Source organism: Octodon degus, unplaced genomic scaffold (genome assembly GCF_000260255.1).
Source record: "Octodon degus isolate 3935 unplaced genomic scaffold, OctDeg1.0 scaffold00009, whole genome shotgun sequence".
Classification (NCBI taxonomy): domain Eukaryota; kingdom Metazoa; phylum Chordata; class Mammalia; order Rodentia; family Octodontidae; genus Octodon; species Octodon degus.
In genome coordinates, this window is record NW_004524585.1 from 6,182,807 (window position 1) to 6,203,172 (window position 20,366).

Consider the following 20,366-nt stretch of genomic DNA (forward strand, 5'->3'; position numbering starts at 1 on the left):
TACACCATGCATCTTGTTGGAGAGGGGGATAATAAAAGGGTAAAAGTAAAAGAAAACAAAACATTCCTACTATTAACAGACAGAAAAAGCACAACCAGCTCAGCTAGAACTCAAGAAGGCAAACAGCTGGGGACACATAAGTGTGGCAGGGCTTCTCTCACTAGTGCACTTCTAGACTCAGTGTGCGGAACAGAAGACAAGTTGCAGCCCAGGGCTTGAGGAAATGTGAGTGGAATAGGAACATAAGACTGGTACTTGAGCTGTCAGAAGCCCGATGAGGAAAGAACAAGAGAAAAATTAACCAAAAATATCTATACGTGCTAATTCCAAAGCTGAATACTAGATGGGTGCGAGAGCTGGAAACCACAACTGAGAAACTAAATGGCTGGCAGGTTTTCAGAAATCTAAGGGTGCTTAGGAGACAGAGATCAGAGTTCAGAGAAATAAAAACTAAGGAAATATGCTATTTCTTATGTAGAAGGAAACAATTCTTGATGAAGAATGGCAATGTAAGAAGGAGCAAACAGTAAGGGGTAAATACATGATTAAGTGTAGATGACATTACTTACTTAAACCAAGAAAATTGCAGGGCTCCATGTTCATGAATGTAATCCTAGCCATGCAGAAGCTAATGCAAGAGAATCCCAAGTTCAAGACTAGCTTGAGTAACTTAGCAAAACCTGTCTCAAGAAAAAAAGGAGTGCATGTCTGTTGGGGATGTAGCTCAGGGCCAGAGCACTACTGGAAACAATCCCCATTACAACAAGAATAGTAATTACTGACTTACATGTGACAAGGTCAGTCAAATCCCCTTGGGACTTACCCTGAAACCCTGTAGAGCAGTTTGTAGATCCTTTGTCAGTGTCAGTCATGTGGATGAGTCACGGCCATTGCTTGACCAATTTGCTCTCTGAGAAAGCCTGAGAGAATGTTTTCTCTCCACGTGACTCTCCTTAGGCACACTCTACATCATCGATCACATTGCTCTGTGGCCCCATAATCTCCTTGATCAGAAATTTGGGACACCACTGAGTTATAGGATATTGCAGTACAGGTTCTCCTACTCCTGAATCTTCACTGACCTTGAAAGGCTAGGGCCAAAATGTTGGCTGTCCTTATAGCCCTTTTCTCTAATTTTTAGTCTGCAAACTTAAGTTGTTAACCCTCCAGAAGAGAAGCTTAATGATATTATTACCCTATAACATACACAATTGAGCTTAACCTCACTATCTGTCTGAATATCAAACATCTTAGATATAACATGGAACAGGTATTTTCCATCAAGTATTGATATGTTAATAATGGTTAGAATAGATATATAGTTACATTCTCTTAATGGATAGAGGGATTTGTTCTAATAGTGTTTGTAAATAGAATATCATGTCCGCATCTTGTACAGCAATGAACTGCTAGGAAGAATGTATGCAATGTGTTAATTATTGAAACTGTCCTACCATTTTGGTTTGAAACTGTCTCATTGCCATTTGTTTCTCAATAAAATTATGGGAAAAACAAATAAAGTATTGATATGTTAAACTTCAAATCCCTACCGAACATGAAGAAAAAAAGAAAAATTAAAAAATATTTTAATAAATACGAGTAAACACATATTTTTATACAAAAATTTAGAAATCTAACCATGTACAGCATTGTAGGACAGTCCTATGACATCTTTTTTCTTGACTCTTGTTTTCATTTATTACTGCTTTTATTTTTAAACATTTACTTGAGAGACAGTATGACAATAATTGGCATGACATGACAAGCAGTATGTATTTAGAAGACCAGAATGACAGGCATTCCAAGCATGACCCTAGTAATAACACATTGCTATGAGGGGATTTGACTGACCTTGTCAGATACAAAAGTTACATTTTTTGTTATTTAGGTCTTGCTTTATCTTGGTCTTAACCATCCAGCAGAAAAGTATAAAACCAAGGTATAAAAAGTAAAGCCATATTAATCTGCTGAGCTGTAAAAGGCTCAAGTCAACAACTTCTGACACTGCCAGTCTTGCAGATAACCCACTACTATTATTGACTACTGGACTATATTGGACTACTCTGCTGAATTCATGCACATACAATATATGAATTAATTATTGTAACTATACTACTAACCTGTTTTGAAACTATCTCATTGCTACTTCTTTCTCAATAAAATTATTAAAATATAAAAAAAGATTTACATGCTTTAAAGTGCATGCAAAATTGTAGAAATAATATAAATATTAGATAAAAGATGGGTTGTTATAAATTGCATTATCATAAAAGTGAATATGGGGGCCTGGCCTTAGCTCAGTTGTTTAAGTGGCTGCTTCCACAAAGCAGTCAACCTCAGGTTGCTGTAGTTCGATCCCCACAACACTACAGCCAGGCAAACCACCCCTCAGGGCATTTAGACCAAAAAAAAAAAAAAAAAGAAAAGTGAATAATTTTAATTCTTTTATCATTTCTACAAGGCAAAGTGCTTCTAGTTTAGGATATACATAGTTATCTTCACGGTAATCACTAAAAGAATAATGAAAACATATTTTACAAGCTGAAGGGAAAATGGATTAAAAAAATAATTATAAAGAAAATAAAAATAGGGCTGACCAAATAGTTCAGGAGATTAAAGCGCCTGCTTAGGCAGACACAGGGGCCAAGGGTTTGATACTGTGGTCTGTCATGCCGCCCCGCCCCTGGGGCATGCTGAGATGGTAACTGAGACTGAATGTGGTGGCATGTGCCTGTAATTCCAGCTCTTATGAGGCTGTAAACAGAAAGTTCACTAGGAGTCCAATCTACGCAGAGAGACCCTGTATACCCTGTCCTAAATACAAGATAAAAAGAAAGTAAAAATGAAAGTATAAAGAATAGATGTTACATATCACATGACCCATTTAAGCCTAAATGAGAAATCAAAATAAATGAACTAAATATTCCAAGTTAAAAATTGTTATTATGTACAACAGGTAATTAAATAATAATTAAAGACATACATCTTAAACATGCCTTAGAAAAAGTAAAAGAGAAAAAAATACGATTCAACAGTATCTAAAGTATGATCTCATTACAGAGGGGTATTTTATTATGACAAAATGACATTTCAACAGAAGAATGTAACAAGTTGTAAATATCTAATAACACAGTCTCAAAATATATAATGCAAAAAAAGAAACAAAAAATGAAAAATAAAAATTATAATGATGGTTAGGTTAGAGATTTTAATATAGATTTCTCAGGATCCTGTAGAATAAGTAAAAAAAAGTAAAAAAGTATGATGGTGAAAAACTGAGTGTTGTTCCAGAGTATAGCAAAGCTAGAAATCAATATCATAATACTTAGATATTGAAGAATAATTCTAAGTAAACTGTGAATGAGAAAAAAATCAGAATAGATGTTAGAATATATTTTAACTGAATTATAGTGGGAATGTGAAATTGAGGTACGAATATACCTAAAGCAATATAGAGAATAATGTATATCTTTAAAGTAAATTTAGGTATCTACATAAAAAGGCTAAGACAAAAAAGAAGTCACACCCAAAGAATACACAAGGAATGAAAATACATAAAGAATGAAAAACAAATTTTAAAGAGAAAAAAATAACAACACCTACTGCTTATTTGAAAAGATTAATAAAATCCGTAAATCCCCAGAAAGAAAAAATATATTACTAGCAACAGGAATAAAGAAAGTTTTTCATGAAAGATACTATAATTATCAAAAATAAAAAAAACATGAATTCTGCCGGTAGCTTTCTATTTCAAACAGAATCCCTTAAGATAAAAAAGGTGAATGCTGAATAGCTCTATAATTATTTTTAAAAATCTTTAATTAGGCTAGAGATGTAACTCAGTAGCCTACTATGCATAAGGCCCTGATTTCAATTCCTAGTACTATAAAAAACTAAAATCTTTCTCTACAGAAAATAATTAAGTCAGAGGGATTCATCAGTGAACTTTTTTTTTTTTTTTTTTTTTTTTTTTTGCGGAACCCCGGGGTGAACTGAGTCACCTTATTCTACTGAGCCATCTCCCCGGCCCCTCATCAGTGAATTCTTCCAAACATTAATCACAATATGATGCCAATTTTACATAAACTTCTCCAGGTAACTAACAAAGATATATTATTATTCAGTCATTTTTTGAGACCTTCACAATTATAACAACAAAATTTAATGGGAACATGACAACAGAATAAAGATAGGCAGTATAATTCTTCCACAAAAAGCCAATAAATCTAAATAAATTTAATTTGACTGTATAAGATAAGTGGTACTCTATCACATATAGGATGTAGCACACCCTGAGTGCATCATGATAGGATTAAAAGGATACCATATTCCAAATTAATCTGGGTTTAATTCCAGAAATGCTAAGAAGAATAGATGGTAATGAGAAAGAGAGAGGATGAGTGGGGTGGGGGGAAGAAGGGGGAGGAGACAGATTGAAAAACATACAAATACACACACACAATGAAATAATGTGAAGAATATACAAAGAACAGTTACAAATGGATTAGGGAAAAAAGAAAACACACAATCCAATTTGAGGAAATGAATAGAAAAACTAATCTGGGATTCTATAAAATAGATAACCAAATGGTCAGTGAGGACATGAATTGTAGAAAGGTGCTCAACATCATTACTCATCACAGAGATAAAGATATTTTCAGATAGTACTATATAAGCATCAATTAGCAAAAAAAAGACAGTATCAAATGTTTGTGAAAATATGGAGTGACTAGAATTTTCTTATACTGCTAGTAGTAGTGTAAATCAATAAAACTATCTTTAAAAATTGCTTAGTAGTGTAGTTTCTATTAAAGTAGAACATTTAGATTTTTCTGAGCCAGGAATCCTGGGCCAGAAGTATACCTATCAGACATGGAAAAGAATGTGAGAGGTTTGTTCTTAATAGAACCACGTAAATACAGACTATGTGTCCACCAGAGTAGAATAGAATAAGTATGGTATGTTCATATCATAAGAAAAGTAAACTATTGCTGTAGAATAATCTCACAGTCCCACTACTGACCCAAAGTAGACAGATTTTAAAAGAAGAGTACATACTATGTGACTCTATCTATCTGAGGTTGAAGCAAGCAAAACCAATTTTTAGTGACATAAGTAAAAATAATCATTATCATTGCAAGGAGGTTATTGACTGAGAGGGCCATGAAGGATGTTTCCTGAGTCCTAGTGGTGTTCTACAGCTGCATTGGAGTTGTGGCTATGTTGAAATATTTGTAATAAAAATTCACTGAGCTGCTCAATAAGGCCTGTGTACTTCAATGTAATGGTTCAATAAAAGTCAAATTCAAAGTCAATTCACCCTGAGTTAAAAGAGAAAATCAATTAAGTTGCAAAATCAACTCCTTAATCTGATGTCAGCTTTATGCCAGTTTTAATTAATGTACGATATTTCAACAAAATGAACATAAAACATAGTCACTTCTCTTAGGATTATACCATCAAAACACATGGATGAGAATAATCCATGTGCAGGAAAAAAAGCTTATGCTTTCTAACTAATCTATTATACTGTACCTTATGTGCAGAAAGGATATAGTAACACAACAGAAGACCTAGTAAGGAGATACCACGGTATGAGAACTGAGCAGCACATGTAGGGCACTAAGACTATGCTGACTACAGAAAAGAGTGAGGAGAACAAAATTACTCTAAAGGTAATAATGGTTCAATGCCCTTGATTATTTCCATTCTATAAAATTACTACCTACTTTTACTCTGTGTCAACATTTGTCAATTTTCCTTCTGGATTAATAAAGGTAGCAACGCTACTCTCTTGGATAAAGTCATTCTATCCAACAGATACTAAAGTCTCATTCTGTAGAAGATTAGTAAGTTAATGGTTTCATTAATCTATTTCTAATGATTATTATGAAATATTCAAAAAACTTGTAACTCTCACACACTGGCAAAATCAAGCTTGTGGATCTATGTCTCAAAAATGAATTTGGGCACGTAGTACTCAGCTCTTGGAGCAGCCACTATGTGAGGTCCTGTCCAAGTATCCTGCTGACCATTTTAAAAGGTCACAAACTATATCCTATAAGAAGACAACAGGTTTTGCTGCCTGTACTGCATTTGTCAATAATTTTATTAAAATGCAACTCATTGTTTACATGTAGTCTGCACTGCTTTCATGAAGCAAGAACAGATCAAGCAATTGACAGAACTGGCTGGTTCACATAGCCTCAAATATGTACTATCTGGCCCTGTACAAATGTTTGCTGACCCCAGCTTTAAACTTGTTCTCCTCATTCCGTAACGATAGTGTGTTTTATTCTGTAACACAGATAATTACTATAACTCAATTTTCAAAAAGCAGAGATTTAATTAAATTAATTAATTTCAATTATATACATATAATAGAACTCAGTAGCCTACTATGCATAAGGCCCTGATTTCAAAATATACATTTATTTATTTTCTTTTGGCCTTTAGAGACAGGGTTACACTCTCAGGTCTTAGACTTACTATGTAGCCCAGGCTGGCTTCAAACTCATCATAATTCTCCCACCTCAGCTCCCAAGTGCTGAGATTACAACGTGTAACTGTATCTAGTAGGAATTATATATTGTTATTGGCCACAAAATTACAGTGCTAGAAATCAATGTTTTCAAAAATTCTAATGCAATTCAATCACTATTATTAAAGATTTCCTTTATTTATAATTCTTAAATCATCAATGGTCTCAAATAAACTTTCTGTAAGTTTACCATCTCTTTCCAGTCATAAATTCCACTAGGCGCTTGCTTTCTTGTAACTGGTGTAGAAGACAGAATTCAGAATTCAGTCTGCTCAGTTTACATTTCCACATATGTGCCCCCCCCCATTACAACTTTTTCATTTGGAGAAAGGTATAATTTTTTTTTTAATAACAGCACTGCACTGATAATAAATCTTTGTAATTCTTTGATGCTTAAAACCTAAAATTCAGTTATCTGACATTCTAAAATTTTTGAAATGAATTATTTTTCTCTTTTTGAATAGCAACTTGATAAAATCCAAACAGTATAGAACAAAACAATTATAATTGTATAAATAGGGCTTTCTCTTCAAATTTAAAAAAAAAAAACTGGTAACATCATATGAAGGCAAAAAAGACTAAGACAAAAATTCAACACAGTCTAAATTTCAAACTGTAACTGCTTCCCAAACAGGGAAAAAAGGGAAGAGCTAGAAAAATGAGGCCAGGTGTGATGGCATAAGCCTGTAATCCCAGCAGTCAGGAGGCTGAGCAAGAGGGTCACTTTGAGTTTGAGACCTAAACTACATAGCGAGACCCCACTTCAAAAACACCACAGAAATAACAAAAAGAAAATGAAAACTTCAGAATATATTGAACATTAATTACCTATATATCAGGATTAACCGATACAAAGGAAAATTATACAGTACTGACTTTGGTAAACAGAACAATAAGGGCATATCATTATTATTCCTTTTTAATAAAAGAGAAGAAAATAAGCAGGTAGCTAGTATTTCAGGTGAAAGCCACTGTGCCTGCCATAAGTACAACTCCTTTTTTGCAGAACTGGGGATTGAACTCAGGCCCCTGAGCTTGCCAGGGAAGCTCTTATTCCATTGAGCCATCTCCCCAGCTGTAATAAGAACAACTCTTAATGCTGAAAAATATTCCACTAAGAACATATATGGACATGTTTTTTTTTTTCCCATAATTTTATTGAGAGACAAATAGCAATGAGACAGTTTCAAATCAAATTGGTAGGTCAATTTCAGTAATTAACACATTGCATACTCTCTTCCTAGAGGTTATCTGTACAAGATGCAGACATGACATCCTATTTACAAACACTATTACAACAAATCCCTCTATTCATTAAGAGAATGTAACTATATATCTATCCTAACCATTTTGAATACACAGATACAAAATGGACATTCATCTGTATCCCCTTTTTTGTTTAGTTCAGTTATTTGAATATTATAGGTGTGTTAACTCAGCAAAATATTCTAAAAGAGTCCAGTAGTCCGTAATAGCATTGGGTCTTCCTCTTGACTGGCAGTGTCAGAAATTGTTGACCTGAGTGAACATGTTTTACTGCTAAATAATTTACATAAAATGTGTGTGTGTGTATATATATATAATATATATATATATATATTATATATATATGTTTATATATATAATGCTCAAGAAGTTTTACCTGAATGTGTCCGAAAATGCATTTCCAAACTTGATTTTCCTTTAAAAATCTTCTTACAAACATCACACTGATGAAATGTCGCTTTATATCTAAGAAAATAAGTTTAGTTTCAGCATAACCTTAATAACAATGAAAATATTTTACATATTTATAATCCTACATTTAATTACCACAGTAGTAAAACATACAAACCAGTAGAAACAAGTATTTTAATACTGGATACTGCCTCTAGTTCTTGCTCTTCCAGTTATATTCATCAATCAAATCTATAAAAAGATGTCCTGCCTTGACTTGCTGAACTTTTATTACTATCAGCCATTAATTGTACAAAGGAAAATTGTAGGAACAAAAACACATCAATAGTGAACTGAAAAAGAAAGGAAGGACTCACTACAGAGTACCAGTAAAAAGTGACAGCAGAATTTTTATAGCATAAAACTCTTCTACTTTTGATCGTGGTGAAAAGTATTAAATTATATACTAAAACAAGTGAATACATTTTATGTAAATAGGTACTAAGTATGATTAAAAAGAAATAGCAATAATTTCAAATTCTGCATTCACAAAAAAGCTGATATTGCTCTGCAGGAAAAAAAAAAGAAACTAGGTATAGAAGGATCATACTTAACACAACAAAAACTATCACTATGATAAACACATAGCCACCATAATACTAAACTGGAAAAAACTGGAAGCATTTCTTCTAAATTCAGGCATGAGAGTAGGTTTTCCTGTCGTCACTCCTATTAAAAATTGTGCTTGAAATTTTAGCTACAGCAATTAGGCAAGAAAAGTAGAAGGATTCAATAGAAAGAAGTCAAGTTATTCTGATTTGTAGATTATATGATGCTATGCCTAAAAGACCCTGAAACTCAAGCAAAAGACTTAGATATGAGTAACAATTCAGCAAAGGAGCAGAATACAACATCAAAATTAAAATCAATAACTTTATACACCAATAATGAACCCACTAAAATTTTTTTTGAAAAAGAATTCAATTCAGAGTAGCTTAAGATGTCTACAGCCTTTACCACCCTGAACATGCTCAATCTCATCAGAGTAGTTTAAGAGTCAATATACTGAAGAAACAATATGATCAAGGGTATGAAAATCCTCTACCATGAAAATTACATAACACTGAAGAAAGAAATTGAGGAAGACATAACAAATTGAAAGACATTCTTTCATGTTCAAGGGTTGGCAGAATTAATACTGTTAAAATGGCTACATTACTGAAAGCAATCTATGGATTTAATGCAAAGACCTAGGTAAAAAGTCTACAACTTTGAAACACAATAAAACAGGAGAAAACATTTGAAGTTATAGGTACACATAAAGATTTCCTAGATAAGACTCTAACAGCTCTGAAGACAACTACAAAAATCAACAAATCAGGTTGCATCAAATGAAAAGCTGTCTGCATAGGAAAAGAAACATTAATAGGTTGTCAAGAGACAACCTACAGAATGGGAGAAAAATCTTTGCTATTCTTCCAAATGAGGATCAATACTCCCACTACCAATACCTAAAGAACTTTAAAAAATTAAACTTCAATAGAACTATCTAATAAAAAATGGGCAAATGAACTCAACAGACACTTCTCAAAAAAAGAAATACATATATCTGATAATTACATTAATAATGTTTGGTATCTTTAATCATCAGAGAGCTACAAATAAAGATTATACAGAGATTCTATCCCATCACAATCAGAATAGGTATCATAAAGAGTAACTGCTGGTGAGCATGTGTGGGGAAAAAAATTTTTTACACATCTTTGGTGGGACTATAAATTACTACAATCATTAGAGAAATCAGTAAAATAAGCTAAAAGCAAAACTATCATATGATCTAGTTATGCCACACCTTGGTATATACTTGAAGGAATGAAAGTCAGCCTACCCACGTTTATGGCAGTACAATCCACAATGGCCAAGATAAATGGATAAAAAAAAGTAATACACACATAGAGACACAGACAGACAGACAGACAGACAGACAGACAGACACACACACACACACACACACACACACACACAAAACAAACAAACAGATTATTATTCAGCCATAAAGACAAAATAACATCTTTGGAGGTAAATGGATTACATTACAATAACTGAAATGGCAGGCTCAATAAGACAAGTTTCACATGCTTCCCGTTAAGTGGAATTTAGCAAAACAAAAAGGTGACATGAAAATAGGAGGAAAACCATTAGACAAGAGGAAGGGGATTGACGAAGGGGGACGGTGTCTAAGGGAGTGTAGGTCATAGGGCGATGGATATGACTGAAATGTTATATGAATGTATGAAAATCCTACAAAGAAACATGGTATCTTGTAAATTTAATATGCATTAACAAAAACATAGGGAAAAAGCTGACACTGCTGTCATCAGTTTACTTAACATAAATTTTACTTTCGAACTTATCAATAAAATAAATTTAACACTGAAATAAAAAGCAGTACAAGCCCTCTATTTTTATCATAAAGAGAATAAAGTTACAAACTGCTCAAAATTTAATTTAGTGAGCAACATAGCACTGTGTTTAAAAAGTTTTGGAGTTTTTTGGTACCAGGGAACGGAACTGAGGACCTCATGCTTGCCGGGCAGGCTCTGTTCTGCTGAGCTACATCCCTCACCCTAAAATGTATGTTTGAGTGAAACAATCGCAAATTCAAAATTTAATCGTTAAGGCCTCAGCATTTAAATGAAAGTCAGTGTCTACCATCTCCTGGTCTTTAAATAAAAACATGTAGGAAAAACATGTTTTTAGGTTTGTAAAAGCATAGAGGGATTACAGAAGATATAGGAACTGGAGAAAGAGTTGACCTATCCCTAATTAAACAAAATGAAAAGCTGTAAATTTTCTCCAATAAAGACTCAGCCAATGTACTAATTCTGAGAAATTCTGCTGTTGCACTTACTTTTGCCACACTTTTTCTCCAAGGTGCACACTTTTGTAATGAACAGTGAGATGATCTCTCCGACCAAAACACTTTCCACACTCTTCACACTGATGAGCCTTTTCACCTAAAAATACAGACCCGAGTATTTTGATTATAGTAGGCATTTTAGGTTTTTTTCACCAGAAACAAATGACCAAATAGGAACATCATACAGTGGCAAATATACCAAGAAATTAAACCACTTTTTATATTCTAGATTATTTCCTTTATATCTGTTCCTCAAGTATCTTTCCTTAAAAAATACAGACTTAATTTCACACATGTGAATCTTTTCCCCTGGCAGAAGAAATCAGCAGCCTTCTGCTGAGGACATCAAATCTTATCTTTCAATGTAACAGAGTAAGAGAAATGAAATTACTTCAAAATTCAGGATAATTTTTAGGACTATATGTCTGGATATGAAACACCTCAAATAAACATTTATTAAATTGAGATGAGGCTGTATTACTGTTTGAAAAAAAGGACCTGAACATTTTCAGATCTTTGTACTTTGCTTTTAGAAGATTTTCACTTATGGGGATTTCTCATGTTTGCAATGAGCCAAAACACATACAAACAGAAAATTCTAGATGATTCTCTATTTTTACATTTACTTACAATATCTTAGTGTTTAAAAACCACTCTGAATGCCAATGTGCAATGAACACATGTGACTAGAATTAGGAATTTAGAAGTCTCTTGCTAAAAATGACAATGCATTCACTTCAATGAAAACAGTCACCAGACCTTTAGCATCTCTTAAAAGTGACAATATGAATATATATTTAAATTATGCTTATAATAATAATAATAATCACCTGTTCTACTGTGCTCAGAGATGGCTCTTTCCCATTATTGTGCTCACATAGTTGGCTCTCTTAGCACTTCCTGAACATCAATCTGAGAGGAAAATATGAAAGAAATCCCCAGAATATAAAAATTATATATGCAGTATAAAGATCTGAAATTGATGCGGATTATTATGATTCTATTTTCCAATGACAGTTTCAAAGATCACTATAACATAAACTTTAATATCCAATTATAAATATTTCTCTTTAAATACCAGAGTTTCAACAACTTCTCAAATACAAGCAAAAATCAGAAATATTAAGATGATCTCTCCTGTTAAGGAAGGCACCAATAATAATTATACACACATTCAAACCACATGAAAATTGCTGGGGCTGGGGAGATGGCTCAGTAGAATAAGTGCTCGCCTAGCAAGGGCAAGGGCCTGAGTTCAATCCCCAGTTCTGGAAAAAAAAAAAAAAAAAAAATTGCTAATTTTGGGAATTAGTTTAAAAGCAAACTTTAAATATACAACATTCCACAAAAGTTGATCAAATGACTAAAATTTCATGGAAAATGTTATCAAATTTTCTTTCCAGATGCTTTTTCCAAAAAGTTTACAACCAGCATTACAAAGAAGTGATCAACATATTCCAAATTATTATAACTATAGCCTACAACATAATTATGATGCAATATTATATTCTTTTCAGTTGTTTTTAAAAGGATTCTAAAACTAGTGATACAAAATATAGCTTACCTGAATGTATTTTTTTGTGCTTAGTGAGGTGGTCATGACGAATAAATGTTTTCCCACATTCATCACATTCATATCGCTTATCATCATGATGTACTCGTAAGTGAAGTCTGTGAGAAAAAAAAATGGTAACTGAAACTCAGTGATCAGAAGAAAACTGCTTGATAATGAATAAGTGATAAATAAATAATGAGAACTGGACTGTCCACTCAACCACCTTCACATATTATTTGCTTCCTATGTATGATTTTCAGAGTTCTTGCCAGCGTTTTATCAATTGATCTTATTTAACTCTTCCAAAAATGCAAGTCAACATTTGCACAGGCTCATAGCATTTCTGGATGATACATCTCAACTTGTTAAGATCTCAGTCTATTTACTTCGCTACATTTAGTAAATATATGGGTAATTCTTTACCTGACTAACCAAGTCCCAGAGATACAAAATTAGATGCTTTTCAGGAATTAGACAAATGGATTTAGTGTTTACATGATTACAATAGTAAATGGCAGAGCAGATAACTGAGGATTAGCTCTACTATGTACAACTAATACTACTTATAATTGATATTTGGGCATTTACGTATTCTGGTGGACCTCAACCTTATGAATATTACACTTTACCACTTTTCTTCACATTGACTGAACAAAATGGGAGCCATTTTATAGTCACCCTAAAATAGATTATGAAAGGTTTAGATTATTAAATTTCATCTAACTTGAAGTGTTTTTATCCTCGCAGTCTTCTAGCTACCCTAATGAAAACAACAGTCTTTCCATTCAAGTTGCCAAAACAAGTGTTGATTTGAACATAAAAAGGAAACGTAACAAAAATTAGTAAGCAGACTAGACTACATCTAAAGGGAAAGACATTTTGTTTAAATTTAGTGATAAGTTTACAAGCAAAAGTGTAAATATTAAAGCCTGAAGACTAAGATTCTAAACCTGGTGTGGTGGTCCATGCCCATAATCTCAGCTACCTACAAGGCTGAGGCAGGAGATTCACAAGTTGGAGGGTGGCCAAGGCAACTTATCAAAACCTTGTCTCAAACTTTTAGAAAACAACTAGGAACATAGCACACTGATAGATGCTTGGTAAGTGTGTGGGATCATAGGTTTAATCCCGAGTGTTTCAAAGGTTAAAAAAACTTAAAATCTACAGACCATTAATAAAAATTAGTATTATATACATATTTCACAAGAGGTTACATCTTTAGGAAAAAAACCTAACATTTTACAAACTATAATACGTTCTGAGAGTCAGCCATAATAACAATTAAATAAGTCCCTAGAAGATTTTCTAGAATTGAGAATTAAAGTGTTTTTAATCTTGTTGTCATGCTAAAAATACTTTTAAAATATATACCAAGTTGGAAACACCAGAATTTTAACGAATTTTCAAAGAAAAACAATCTTTAAAAATTTCAGTAATGATAACTTAGTAAACCCTTCAGTAAACTTGTTAATAAAATATTTAGTACCTTATATATAGAATATATTTATATGGAAATCTATTCAATAAGGTTTTCTTCTTTGCATAACTCTGTATCATAGAGGCTAAGAAATATCTTAACATAAAAATTAGTAAGAAAATAAAACTATCATGGAGATATAATTTTTTCTTATTCAATATAAAGGAAAATGGCTTTTCTTACCTGTATGAACTTCCATGTCGAAAACTCTGCCCACAGATACTACAAAGATGAGGCTTTTCTCCACTGTGAATTCGCAAATGTTCTTTTAAAGTAGTTCTGTGTTAAAAGTACATGCATTTAAAATTCTTTTAACACCAATGCATACATTTCCCAGAGATTTTCAGAATATTTATTTGAAAGATATACAAGCAAAGAGATATTATCACAATTCTTCCCCCTTCTTCCTTCAATATTTTTGCTTTTCCTAACACTATATTCATCTAACAGCACGTCTTACGTCTCTATCTTTAAAAATAAATAAATAAATAAATAAATAAATAAAGCAAATTAGCTTTGTCCTCCTTTGCCATTGGTTTGCTTATAGATTTAATTATTTAACAAGCAAACTTTCAGAAATTAAATGAAAAATGCTAAATTATTACTGGAATAGGTAAAATAATGTAAAGTTTGCTAAGTAGAATAATATTTTACAAATCCAGTTTATTAGTACTCCTAAATGTGTGTTCAATACTTACTTCAAAAATGTCTTAAGGCTTAGGACAAAGTTGCAAATGCCTCTCTGAAAATGAAAAAGCAACCTATGGGAAGATGTACTTCTATTCCTCAGTCTTTTAGCCAACTGACTCTGGATGGGTCACTGTACAGCTATCATTACTCTAAATATGTCACTAGCAACCCTATAGTTCTAATTTTGGGGGTTTCTCATTTACTGAAGTGTTGAGTGAAGGTGAAGCTTTGTAAGGGTGGAGGAAGTGAAAGATAAATATGATTGGCTTTTATAGGCTTTTAGCTGTAATTATCATTTAATTTTTATATCACTCTGCTACTTAATGAGTTTAAGAAATGAAAGCAGAACTCAGCTAGCAGATGGTGCTCTTCTATAAGGTACATCAACACTGGACAAGCACTGGTTTCATTTCTAAACATCTTAGTGGAAAATACTCCTAAAATATTCTTAGACCCCCTAAAAGTAGTGATAGTATACAGATAAAATGGTTATTTTTATTTTTATTTATTTTTTATTTCTTGGATACAGGGTCTCACTACATAATTTAGACTCATAGTGATCCTCCTGTCTCAGCCTCCCCAGCACTGGGATTACAGGTGTGTGCCACCATGCAGGATTTCGGTGGCCAGCACAGCATGCAGTACCGGGGATTGAAGCGGGGTCTTCGTGCTTGCCAGGCAGGTGCTTAGACTGCCAAGCTATCTCCTCAGCTTTTATTTGGGTTTCTGACTTGCTTTTTGTTTTTATAGAAATCTCTATATAGCGAAAAAGTTTGTAATAAAATAAGCTATATAATTTTCCAATCTGTAATTTTAGTTTCATTGTAGTACTGATTTTTCTATTCCTCCATCATAACCAGCTGTTAAAGAAAACAGCATTTCTAATACTTTAGTTTTGAAACTTTTATGTACTGGAGTATATAAAATTTATACATACTATAAAGAATATTAAACAAATACATACATTAAAAATGAGAAAATTACTGGTATCTGAAATGCTTCCACATGATTCTCCTAAATCTTGTCCTTCCTCAGAAATAACCACATGTACAAAGCAGTCCCTTTTTTGTTCTACTATATACGTGTGTGTGTGTGTGTGTGTGTGTGTGTGTGTGTGTGTGTGTAAACAATATACCAGGTACTTCTGAAAACCTGAGTAGCAAGCACAAACCTTACAATATTGCCACTAGTAAGTACTAAAGGGCACAAAAAATAATATGAACACAATTTCTGGGTCAAAGTTTGGTGGAATTTGAGCGACTTTCTGGTATGTCAGTGGGTAAAGTCATGAATATTAGAAAACACAGGCTCACCATAGTGGGAACATCTGAAAGAGCTAGTGTACACCTAGTACTGAAAAAAAAATCTAGCAGAAACATGTTCAAAGTAAGTAGGTGGCTCTATATCTTCTGCTTCTTAGCTCATAGTTACCTACCTCTAACTTTCATGGACAGTCCCAAATAACACAATGACTTGAAATGAGCATCTGTAGTTAAATGAAGCAGAAGGACATAAAGAATTGGAACCTCCTTAGGACACAGAGGTACTACAGAAAGCAGAGTACAGAGAAATCAGACCTCCTCCAGCACTGTCTCCTATTTAAAAGATAAAACACGCCCACAGAAAATCTTGACAATGACCACCTTCCACATTCTTCAGTCACACCACTACCTGGAAGGTGTATTCAATACTATGGGGCATATCATCTGCCATCTTGGTATCTTCATTCATCCTCCTCCTGGTAACTCCCTTTCTTCTCCCCATTGTTAGAACTCCTATTTCCTGTAGCTTGTTTTCCCTTTTAGGCACTTTCCCTCATTTTAGCAGAGCACGAACTTCATTAGTTACGAGAAATAATAAAGGCTTATTTCCTGAAGACACCAAGAAAATGAAACTGTTCATCTTCTGACCTGATTGCTAGTTTAGTTAAGTTTTACATAAGAGATTAGTTTATTTTAGAATTTTGAAGGTACTACTGCACTGTCTTCTAGTGTTGCTCTTGAGAAAAACACAATTCTATCAGTGTATCATTTGTTAAGAGAAATATTTTCCTTGTGCTATTTTCAGAAATAGCATTTTAATTGGCTAGCTGGAAAGTAAAATCTAAAAGCCAAAATGCTGGTAGGGAGAAGGGTTGGGGCTGTTCTTAGCACTGAGGATGCACCTAATCACCTAAAAGTATGGCATATTTTAACACCAAAATTCCCTGTTAGTAAAGGGAAGGTGGCCAAGGAGCAATGGCATATGTGGACTACAGAAAGGATTTCACTAATCTAACTTCTAAAATTTCAAGAGAATTTACTCCAGTGCTCCTTCACTGGCATTCTAGTGGTATTGGGTACTGTGTGGATTTTGTAATGTAAACTAGGTTCTCGTATTTCCCCAAGGTCACATAGGAATTTGCCTTTCTTATATGTGCTAAGTCAGTTACCACTGATTTGTCTGTTATATGGCTTTAAAGCCTTGCAGTCTTGACATCTATTTTTTTCTATCTTTAAAAAATAAATCCTTAATATATTTTTAATAGGACTACACAGAGATGACATGTCAACCATTTAAATCTGCAAATTCTGAATCCATGTCATCTTCTGTAGTACACAGAATTCCTTCTTTTACCCTTATATTTTAAAGTAATTCATACTTTAGGTAGAGTGTCTTGAATTATTGTACCCCTTTATAAGCTATATGCTATAATTACTTTAACATAAAAAGTACTAATTATTTTTAGTTATGCACATTGGTTACCTTTCTCTCACTGATTTCCCACAAATAAAACAAGTCCATTTTCTCTTTCCACCATGAGTACATTCTATATGGCGTTTCAAATTTCCAGTGTCATTGAACTGCCGACCACATATATCACATGGAAAAGGACCTAAAAGACAAAAGAAGAAAATAAAACGAATAGTGTGTATTTAAAATAAAGTTCAATACTAAAATAGAGTTGCTATAAAGTTATTCCTTCACTACCAGGGTATGTAACATAATACATTGCATGTATTGATCAGCAGTTTTCTCTTCCCTTCTAGACTACTTCTAGAAGATGGCTGTCTATCATTTCTATATCCTGAAAGCCATGTAGAGTTGACCTGCAACAGACACATAACAAGAGCTGAATAAACTAATGTATTATAAGCTAAAATGGCCAATTCCTACTTTGAAATCAAATAAAGTAGAAAATACTGCATACTTTCTGTGACAAGGAGGTGAAACCTTGAAAAAATGAAAACAATAACAGACCTTTTATGGTTTGTGTCTAGTTGTCCCCTAAAAGCCTCATGCAATCACTGGAGCATTGGGCTTCTAGAGTTCATGATTAATTCATAATCTAATGCTAGGATTATCACTGTGGGTGCTGCTGGGATTATGGGTGTAAGTGCTACATTCTCCCAGGGGCAGATAGCCAAAATACACTAACAGGAAGGGAAAAAGGCTTTCTTATTTCTCCACTGCTGCTCCTCCCTTTTGGCTCGTACTGTTTTACTCTTTTCCACCACCATAAATTGTTCTCTGCTATGTGCCACTCTGCCTTGGAGCCAGCTAACTATGGACTGAAACTTGAACAAACTATGAGCTAAATAAACCTTTCTTTCCTTAATTTTGGATGTCAGATATTTTGTCCCACCAATTAGAAAAAAGTAAAGGAGACAAGAGCTTACCAATTATAAATACAGAACAGGTGACATGGTGAAGGTTTAAATTTCAGAAATTTACTACAGTGACAGACACCTTGCCATTTATCACACTCTTGACACATTCTCAAGCAGTTCTGGAAGTCTTCTTTGCTGTCTATAGTTGCAGTGTCACAGCTGCCTCAATGTACTGAATTGAGTCAAAATGTTTGTCTTTCTTGTGGTTAGATCGAGTGACTAAAGTGGATAAAGACATACCATAAATCCTGCCTGTCTGCTAGGGAACACTCAACATCAGCATTCACTGTAGATCTGATAGCATCTCATAAAGGTACTCATAAAAGAGGACCTTTAGGAACTGCTTCAAAATGTGGCAAGAATGATGGGATAAATGCGTTCAGGGAAGGGAGATTATTGTGAGGGGAACAATGCGACTTTTACTGTAGCCATTTTTTAAAAATTTAAATGTTCACTGTATACTTCTATCACACTGCACAATGCTATTTTCTATACAAGTTCTAGTGATACTGAGTAGAGTGAAACCAGTGCAGCACATTTTTGTATAACCTTACAAAATTAAACCAAATTTCTTACAGTAATTGTTTTAGTTACTTTGCATATTGCTGAGACAAAATATGCAACACCCAAGGTTAAAGTGCGAAAGGTTTATTTAGCTCACAGTCTTTAGACCTTTCAGCCTATAATTGGTTAGCTCAAAGGCAGGGTGGCACATGGCAGAGAACAATAGTTCATGGCAGCAGAAGAGAGTAAAAGCAAACAAAGGAGGAAACGACTCACCTCTTTCTGTACCTTATACTGTATGTAGTCTACCTACCCTAGAGCAGGGTAGCACTACATCCTTAATTATAGCACTGGACCACGAATGAATTGCAGACTCTAGATTCAGCCACCTTGGAAAACCCTGCCCACCATGACTACTTGAGGCTTTAGGGGGACATCCACTCACAAAATGTAACATTTTGCCTCTGGGCCCTGAAAGACTCATGTATGTTCCTCTATGCAAAAGGCATGTAGATCATCTCTAAGAGTTGCTGAAGTCCTAACAGTTTCAGCATTACTGAAAAGTCCAAGTTCTGAGTCTTCCCTCAGACTTAAGGCAAACTCTTAACCATGAGCACCTGTACAAATGAAAAAGAAATTTAAACACTTCCAGGAGTCAATGGCACAAGACAGACGTTTGTATTCCAAAAGTTACAAACAAGGAACATAAAGGAATGGAACCAAAGCAAATCAAAATCCAGGAAGGCAAATATTAGGTCATGTAGTTCCATGTGCATCACTGAGGTAATCTGTGGCAAGACATGAACTCCAAAAGGTGGCTCCAGCCTTAGAGTACTGCTGATGGTTGTAGCTCTCATGGCTTCTCTCTTGGTCTACTCTGCTCCCTCTTTGCAGTTTGCCTCAACTGACCTACACTCCTGGTTTCTCCAAACTTCTGGTGTCTGTACCGTACCTTCACACTCACTGCTTCCCATACTGCTTTCTCAGAGACATATTACCTAGCCTCCCAGGTCTTCTAAAATCTGGTGGAAGCCTTCCTGACCACATAACCCTTCCACTCTGCATGCAACTAAAACCAGTGCCACGTGGATAATGCCAAGATCTTATGCCAGCTGTAGTAGTAGCCAGATTTCCCTTTCTGTTGACTATAGTGATTGAGTAACTGGAACACTAAGCACTCTGAATCCCATTTTAAAGAATAAATTCTCTATGCTGCCTCCATTCTGGAACACAGTGTACTGCGGCTTTCTTCTCAAAGAAGTCTTCCACAATTTTGAGGCTGCAAAGGTTAAAAGGGCCGAAGGGTACACCCTGCTAATTCTTGGGATGGCAGCAGGCCATCTTTCATATTCCCCTGTTCCTTTTCAGCAATC

At 34.1% G+C, this 20,366-nt stretch overlaps 1 protein-coding gene across 1 annotated transcript in view; it reads right to left on the reverse strand.

Annotated features, from left to right (window-relative positions):
- The window catches only part of Zbtb41 (zinc finger and BTB domain containing 41), a 46,010-nt gene that overhangs the window by 7,368 nt on the left and 18,276 nt on the right, over window positions 1–20,366 (reverse strand). The window contains exons 6-10 of the mRNA XM_004625304.2: window positions 17,585–17,714; window positions 14,333–14,428; window positions 12,682–12,788; window positions 11,109–11,214; window positions 8,184–8,272 (exon numbers count right to left, since the gene is read on the reverse strand). Of these exons, the coding sequence (XP_004625361.1) occupies window positions 8,184–8,272; window positions 11,109–11,214; window positions 12,682–12,788; window positions 14,333–14,428; window positions 17,585–17,714 (528 nt within the window). The remainder of the gene's footprint in view (window positions 1–8,183; window positions 8,273–11,108; window positions 11,215–12,681; window positions 12,789–14,332; window positions 14,429–17,584; window positions 17,715–20,366) is intronic.